Source organism: Hoplias malabaricus, chromosome 8, assembly GCF_029633855.1.
Source record: "Hoplias malabaricus isolate fHopMal1 chromosome 8, fHopMal1.hap1, whole genome shotgun sequence".
In the NCBI taxonomy this organism is placed as follows: Eukaryota; Metazoa; Chordata; class Actinopteri; order Characiformes; family Erythrinidae; genus Hoplias; species Hoplias malabaricus.
Window position 1 is genome coordinate 815,697 of NC_089807.1, and position 9,304 is coordinate 825,000.

Sequence of the window (9,304 nt, forward strand, 5' to 3'; positions counted from 1 at the left end):
CTCTGTCTCTCTCTCTGTAGTGTGGGTGCTAGGGGACTGACCGATGTGTTTGCCGTTCATGTGGTAGAAGAAGGAGATGCAGTGTGGCACTCTTCCTGAGCCGGAGGGTCCTCGGGCCGCGGTGACGTTGTAGAGTGGCGACAGGAGGCGAGCTTTGTCTCCTTTCTGTCGTGGCCGTGAAGTCTCAATGTACATGTAATAACCTGTAATAGAGACACGGGCTGTTACAGCAGCACCTCAGAGCAGAATCACAAGGCTATATTGCATCTGAATAAACGGAGAAGTGACATTGCTGTTGTTCTCTGATCAGTTACTGCAGCACAAATGAAGTCACTTCCTTTTACTTCGTTAAAAGAAAATATCCTTTAGCACTTTTTGAGCTGTTCACTAATACATTCAAATAAACCATCACTTCAAGGTGCAGAGAAATAAAAATGTTCCTTAATCCAGTGGTTTATCCTTAAGAAAAGTGAATAGTTAAATGTATATTATGGTGTCCCTATTCTGACAGTCCTTAGCAATTCAATCCAAACCAACTAGACACTGGCCAATAGCAGCACAGTTACTGCCTTCATGTGGAAGTAGATGAGCGGCTGCAGTGGAGAATGATAAATAACTCCCGTTGTCGATTGGCTTAATAGAACGTGACTGACAATGAAAAATGCAGGGGTTCTTGGTTCCAGCGTCACTGCGGCTAAATTCAGCGCCAGGGCCCGGGCCATAGAGGGACACAGTCATGGTTTATTCTGTTAGAGTAGTTCCTTTAGAGCTTGTGAACAGAGTAAAGTAGCAAAAGTGCATTGTGTCACGCAGACCACATTCTCAGAAAACACACGGATGGAGCATTTTCCTGGTTTAATGCCCCACTTTACACTGTAAATGTACACACACCCATCTGGTCATGGTGTGTCCTGGTCTCGGTCTTGACTCAGACATGATGTGTCCTGGTCTCGGTCTTGACTCAGACATGTCGTGTCCTGGTCTCGGTCTTGACTCAGACATGTCGTGTCCTGGTCTCGGTCTTGACTCAGACATGGTGTGTCCTGGTCTCGGTCTTGACTCAGACATGTCGTGTCCTGGTCTCGGTCTTGACTCAGACATGTCGTGTCCTGGTCTCGGTCTTGACTCAGACATGGTGTGTCCTGGTCTTGGACTTGACTCAGACATGTCGTGTCCTGGTCTTGGACTTGACTCAGACATGTCGTGTCCTGGTCTCAGTCTTGACTCAGACATTGTGTGTCCTGGTCTCAGTCTTGACTCAGACATGTCGTGTCCTGGTCTCGGTCTTGACTTAGACATGTCGTGTCCTGGTCTTGGACTTGACTCAGACATTGTGTGTCCTGGACTCAGTCTTGACTCAGACATGTCGTGTCCTGGTCTTGGACTTGACTCAGACATGTCGTGTCCTGGACTCGGTCTTGACTCATACATGTCGTGTCCTGGTCTCGGTCTTGACTCAGACATTGTGTGTCCTGGTCTCAGTCTTGACTCAGACATGTCGTGTCCTGGTCTCGGTCTTGACTCAGACATTGTGTGTCCTGGTCTCAGTCTTGACTCAGACATGTCGTGTCCTGGTCTCAGTCTTGACTCAGACATATCGTGTCCTGGTCTCGGTCTTGACTCAGACATGTCGTGTCCTGGTCTCGGTCTTGACTCAGACATGTCGTGTCCTGGTCTCAGCCTTGACTCAGACATGTCGTGTCCTGGTCTCGGTCTTGACTCACTGCTGACGTGTCTTTATCTGATATTGCTTTGACTGTGAGTCACAGAAAGTAAAACCAGTTTCTCAGACTGAACTGTGAAGGTACGTCTGAAGGTTTCTTTGAAAGAGTACAATTCTCCAGAAGCAGAAGCTGTCTGAAAGGTGAGATGTGGACACAGTGACCTCTGAAACACACGTCTTTACTTGTTAAGTCTTCTATATAATTTTCCGATGAGTGATTTTTTTCCTGATGGTGAATAGTGAATGGCTGAAATGTCTGTGTTGAGTGGAAATAAACTGTAACGGTGGTCTCTACCTCCTGTGTGTGTGAGTGTAAAAGTGTTGAAGTGTGTACCTTCTTTGGTCCCGCTCCTGTCTGTGTCCGGGCCAGTGTTGACAGAACGTTTCGGGTTCTGACTCAGATGGTTCTGTCTCGTCCAATCAAAAACGTCGCTGCGATCCTGAGAGAACCCACATATCCGTACATCCTCAAAACCACAAACATGATCTGAGACAGAGACAGAGAGAGAGAGCACAGGAGAGTGTGAGAGAGCGACAGAGAGAGAGAACACTGACAAAAGAAACACAAAGAACAACAGCAAAAAAATATATCCCCAAACAAAGCAAAACAAAAATAACAACAACAGCAATACACCACCAAAACAAAAAAGATAAGTAACACACATATGGACAGGAACACTAGGAAGTGATAATGAGTGGGCGGAGCTACAGAAAAGATATGTGTGTGACAAAGGGGCGGGCTAGATTCTGAACTTGTGTACTCATGGAGAAGGGGCGGGGCGGAGATACACTGATGTGGGCGTGTTTATGGGGTGGAGCTACATAGCTATGTACACTGACTGCTTGTTGATGCTGTGCAGTGTGAATGAAACAAACTGAGAGACAGACAGAGAGACAGAGAGAGAGAGAGAACAAAGGACATGAGAATCAGAAGACCATGCATCTCACCTGAAGATCTGGGATAAGTGTAAGCTGCAAAAAAAAAAAAAAAAAGAATAGGAAAGAGTAAGAACAACATCCACAACATTCAGAGATCCGCTTTGAAAACACATTAGGCTGTAGAACCTGAAGCGATGACCCAAATAAAAACCCAAGCTCAGATTAATCAGAATAATGACTCCAATCTCTCGCACATCTGCTGAGATTTCAAGACGATGCTAAACATTTTAATCAAAAAACACTTTTTTATAAAACTCTGAGGAGAGAACTCCAAACGTTAACAGTGTAACAGTGACTTATTATTGCTGCTTCAGATCACTTAGTTCTAATTAAAGTGGAAATGTCTCCAAACTTGAAAGTGCTACAAAACTAAACAGCTCGAGTTACACATGAGTTTCTGTGGGAATTCAAACAGTGAATAAACACTTAAAGACAATTTACACTTCAGACACATTCAAACAACTGTTGTTTTTCTGACTCAAACACACTGTTCCACTTAAAAAAAATGTGGAGCTTCTGAACGTAAACAAACCAGAGAGAACTGCAGTTTCCACACAACCGTGTACATCCCCTTTAACACAACACCCCACAATACAAAACAAGAAAACAGCATTCTCAAAGTTTCACCCAGATTAAAACACACTACTCTCATTACAATATCTTCAATATTACTAACATTTCCCTTCAATATTTATGATCACACACACACACACACACACACACACACACACACACTTCCAGAACTCCTCCTTCTTATCTCAATATTTCATCAAGCTTTAATGAAAATTTCTATTCCTTCCTCATTTAAGATTGGGGTTTGGGGAATGAGGTGCTGATCATATATCAGTGTAGAACAGCAGCCTGTAGCTAACACACACACACACACACACACACACACACACATTGTAACCCCATCCTTAAATATTTGAGCTACCCACAAGGTCTCCAAACAACAGCTGTTCATCCGAAGAGGAGAGCGTTTGAAGATTTAAAAATAAAATCATTATTTAATCATTCATTCATCCATTCATTTGTTCATCTTCTGTAACTGCTTCATCCTGTTCATGATCATGGTCAGACTGGTGCCTACTCAGAATCACTGGGTGCAAGGCAAGAACACACCTTGAACAAAGCACCAAACACTCACCCAATCACTCACTCACTCACTCACACACACACACACACACACACACACACACGCACACGCACACACACTTGTGGACAGTTTCACACACTCACCTTGACACAGTAATTCATCCACCATGTCCCTGAAGTGTTTTCCGTGCACAGATCAGTAAACAAAGCCATTTTTAAATTAAAATCTGAGAGAATTATTTAGGAATCACTTGCGAAGTTTCTTTCATGTGCTGCAAAATAAACACGTGCTCACTGTGCGCTGTTAGCTCTCAGATTTACTCTCTGTGTTTGTGAACCATTTTGTGCTCATGCTCAGATTTCCATCAGTTAATACTTGTCTCTGCTTCCACTTTCCTCCTCCTCAGGCTGATGTCGGAGGATGATGTGAGTGTGTTCACTGAGCTCTGCTCGACCAATGAAAACGTGGAGGGAAAATAGGAGTTTTATTGTTCAACATACGTAAGCCTTTCTGATGGCATTGATACAACTTAACCTTCGCAGCACTGTCCTGACATCAAGAGGGAGGTAATAAGGGGATCGGTGTATTTCTACCCTCCTCCAATAGATACATAGTGCAGTTTCTGCAGTGCTGAACCTGGGTTAGCAACAACAGAGGACCTTTTCTCCCTGTTACAGCTCAGTGGAGCGTCAAAATAATAATAACTTTAAGGTAAAAATACTACGTAGTGTTGTTTTAAATTGTGAAGAAGTTCTGAGTCGCTTTCCAACTTAACCTCCCCTAATCCCCCAGATATGACATCATCTACTGCCTTACAAATGGTGTCCCTGGTTTAAATCACTTTTGGGCTGAGAGGGTTTGTTTATAACGTCCTTTTAAGGGGAAAAACATGAAGCTGGAATTTTGTAAAAATGTTCAGAGTTAACTTCTGATATTTACGTGAAGTTTAGTTTCTTTAAACTGAAAAATCTGTGGATCTGCTGACAGTTAATGATATCAGATATGAAAATCAAATAATGTTTATGGATTTATAAGTAATCAGCATCAGCTCCTCTTTGCCAGAAAGTCTGGATGAGTTCGTTTGGGACCGCGAGTGCAGCAGTACACACAGGAACCCAGCTCTGATTTCTCAGAGAAGCGGGAGCGTACAGGAGCACTGTTAATGCCGGAGCATGTTTGAGGGCGGAGAAACACGGCCCTCCCTCAACAGCGTATTTAACACAAGCCCTGAGGAGCAATTCTGAAGCATCCATATTGTACATTAACAAACTGCATGCCATTAAATCCAGCTCGTTTCTCCTCACTGCGGCTCTCACGAGCTCCACGCCTCGCCGCTAATGTTCAGGACTAATGAAGTGGGCTGACGTTCAGGAAATATGGAGAACGCAGGCTGAGCTCTCGCTGTATTTACAAACAGCACACGGCGCTAATGAAGCTACTGAAGACGTACGGCACGGGCCACGAGTCCCGACACTTCTACTAACACATCAGCTTTCTTTATCAGAGCAGGGGATTGTGGCTGGTGAATAACTGACTCACTCACTCACTAACTGTAATTCATTAACATAAATAATCACTCATTCACCCTGACTCATCCTCTTACTCGGACATTCACATTCATCCTCAACCATTCAATTTCTAATGCTCTAGCATACACTCACTCTCTAACACACTAACATAATCACTGACTCACTCATTCACACACAATCTCACTCCCTCACTCTACAACACATTAATATAATCACTGATTCACTCACTGACTCACTCATCCACATGAAATCTCACTCCCTCACTCTATAACACATTAATATAATCACTGATTCACTCACCGACTCACTCATTCACATAAAACCTCACTCCTTAACACACTAATATAATCACTGATTCACTCAATAACTCACTCATTCCAATACAACCTCACTCCTTAACACACTAATATAATCACTGGTTCACTCAGTGACTCACTCATTCACATACAACCTCACTCTTTAACACACTAATGTAATCACCGATTCACTCACTGACTCACTCATTCATATACAACCTCACTCTTTAACACACTAATGTAATCACCGATTCACTCACTGACTCACTCATTCATATACAACCTCACTCTTTAACACACTAATGTAATCACTGTCTCATTCATTCACATACAACCTCTCTCTTTAACACACTAATGTAATCACTGATTCACTCACTGACTCACTCATTCACATACAACCTCTCTCTTTAGCACACTAATATAATCACTGGTTCACTCACTGACTCACTAACTCACATACAACCTCTCTCTTTAACACACTATTGTAATCACTGCCTCATTCATTCACATACAACCTCACTCTTTAACACACTAATGTAATCACTGATTCACTGACTCACTCATTCACATACAACGTCTCTCTTTAACACACTAATGTAATCACTGATTCTCTCACTGACTCACTCATTCACATACAACCTCTCTCTTTAACACACTAATGTAATCACTGATTCACTCACTGACTCACTCATTCACATACAACCTCTCTCTTTAACACACTAATGTAATCACTGATTCACTGACTCACTCATTCACATACAACCTCTCTCTTTAACACACTAATGTAATCACTGATTCTCTCACTGACTCACTCATTCACATACAACCTCTCTCTTTAACACACTAATGTAATCACTGACTCATTCGTTCACATACAACCTCACTCTTTAACACACTAATGTAATCACTGATTCACTGACTCACTCATTCACATACAACCTCTCTCTTTAACACACTAATGTAATCACTGACTCATTCATTCACATACAACCTCACTCTTTAACACACTAATGTAATCACTGATTCACTGACTCACTCATTCATATACAACCTCTCTCTTTAACGCACTAATGTAATCACTGACTCATTCATTCACATACAACCTCCCTCTTTAACACACTAATGTAATCACTGATTCACTCACTGACTCACTCATTCACATACAACCTCTCTCTTTAACACACTAATGTAATCACTGACTCATTCATTCACATACAACCTCACTCTTTAACACACTAATGTAATCACTGATTCACTGACTCACTCATTCACATACAACCTCTCTCTTTAACACACTAATGTAATCACTGATTCTCTCACTGACTCACTTATTCACATACAACCTCTCTCTTTAACATACTAATGTAATCACTGACTCATTCATTCACATACAACCTCACTCTTTAACACACTAATGTAATCACTGATTCACTCACTGACTCACTCATTCACATACAACCTCACTCTTTAACACACTAATGTAATCACTGACTCATTCATTCACATACAACCTCACTCTTTAACACACTAATGTAATCACTGATTCACTCACTGACTCACTCATTCACATACAACCTCACTCTTTAACACACTAATGTAATCACTGACTCACTCATTCACATACAACCTCTCTCTTTAACACACTAATGTAATCACTGATTCACTCACTGACTCACTCATTCACATACAACCTCTCTCTTTAGCACACTAATATAATCACTGGTTCACTCACTGACTCACTAACTCACATACAACCTCTCTCTTTAACACACTAATGTAATCACTGACTCATTCATTCACATACAACCTCTCTCTTTAACACACTAATGTAATCACTGACTCATTCATTCACATACAACCTCACTCTTTAACACACTAATGTAATCACTGATTCACTGACTCACTCATTCACATACAACCTCTCACTTTAACACACTAACGTAATCACTGATTCACTGACTCACTCATTCACATACTACCTCACTCACTAACATACATACACACACAGACTCACATTCACTCACACACATACTTGGTAATTCACTCATTAACTCTCCCTGTAATTCATATAATTACTCACTCACTCCCTCAATATCTAACATACAAACACTTTAATTCATTCACATATATTAATGTATATAATCATAAATTCACTCAATGACTCACCCTCTTACTTCATCATTCACTCAATCACTCAGTCATGATTCACTCAATCATTCACATATTATCATTCACTCACTCACACACACACAAACATGCTCATTTACTCACACACACTTAAAAATGCCCCATAAGGTGCTATTCATCTTTGACCCAGTGTGTCATTTTTACTACTGACCCACATTTAAGAACGACAGGTAAAACTTCAAACCCTGAAACACACACACACACACACACACACACACACACGCACATGTGCACACGCACACACGCACACACACAGGGTCTGAGTGATTCTGGATTCCTTAAAGTAGCAGCTGAGACCTTTACAAACAAATGTCCAGATCTCCCCGAGGCCCAGGTGACGGAGACTCACGTTCTGAGTACTGGATGATCCTGGTGGTCATGTCTCCAGTTCCGTAGCTGGTGATGGGAGTGAGCCCCACGGCGTAGGACAGAGGGATCCGCAGGTCCATGATGGTGTAGGACATCAGCACCCCCATCAATGGCTCTCTGGTGTTGATCTGTTTGGAAAGAACCTTCTGGCCCATCTGCAGAGACATGAAAATAAAGGGTTATTTTAATCACCAGGTGATAACCACTGCTCTCCTGAATTTATGTTTATGTTTTTCAGGTTTAATCAGAGGAAGAGGAAACGGCTGTGGGTTCATCATAGTCTCGGTTATTTATTTCCTCTCAGAAAGTGCATTAAAGGTGGGCCTCACTTTCAGTGTAGCTCAGAAATTACGATGGGAAGGGATTAAAAAATATATACAATTAAAACCAACAAAGGAATATAATTAAATTAAAAGAATCAAAGTAAAAGAATAAAGAATAAAAGGATATGACAAAAAAGAACAAATAAAGATTTAATAAATAAAAGTAATTAAAAAAAACAATTAATTTTCAGAAAATTAAATAAAATAAATCTAAAACAAATAGCACAATAGGTCAAGGTAAGATTTTAAACAACAAACCAATGATCAAATAAAAGAAGAGCGAGATCTAAAGTGAATCCTGAGTAAACCTTGGTTAATTAAAATGACTGAAATAATAATAACTACCTTCTAATAAAAAAGAATAAAACAGACTGTAACTTAAATTTAAAATGAGAATGATGTGAATAAAAAAGCTGAATAAAATAATAATCAAGTAAAGAAAGTTCCAGACAGAGTTGAGGTGGAGAGAAAGACTGAGTGACTCCAGCGAGCAGCGGCACCAGAGTCAGAGTCAGTCTCGGTCCAGAGTCTGAGGAGTCAGAGGGGACCTGCGCTCGAACAGAACTAAATTTTTCTGCATTTATTAAAACACATTCTCTGCTTTTCACAGCTTCACTTCCCCAGCCTTTCATTCCCTTCTTTCAAAAAAAATGGAATAAATCAGCAGCACAGACTCGAACGTTCAGATAATGAACTGAACTCAGTGTTAATGGAATTCCTTACAGACCTCACTTTGTAATTATTTAAATTTGTTTAATCAAATTTATTTGTAAACAAGTCTAAACACACCTCTGCACATGATCACACACAGCATCACACACAGAAGTTAACATCAATTTAAC

General features: G+C 40.9%; 1 protein-coding gene across 2 annotated transcripts in view; it reads right to left on the reverse strand.

Annotated features, from left to right (window-relative positions):
* Positions 1-9,304, reverse strand: part of LOC136706170 (MAM domain-containing glycosylphosphatidylinositol anchor protein 1) — a 297,644-nt gene that overhangs the window by 59,736 nt on the left and 228,604 nt on the right. For both annotated transcript variants that reach the window (XM_066680124.1, XM_066680125.1), the window contains exons 12-15: positions 8,120-8,294; positions 2,672-2,695; positions 2,058-2,210; positions 42-203 (exon numbers count right to left, since the gene is read on the reverse strand). In XM_066680124.1, the coding sequence (XP_066536221.1) occupies positions 42-203; positions 2,058-2,210; positions 2,672-2,695; positions 8,120-8,294 (514 nt within the window). The remainder of the gene's footprint in view (positions 1-41; positions 204-2,057; positions 2,211-2,671; positions 2,696-8,119; positions 8,295-9,304) is intronic.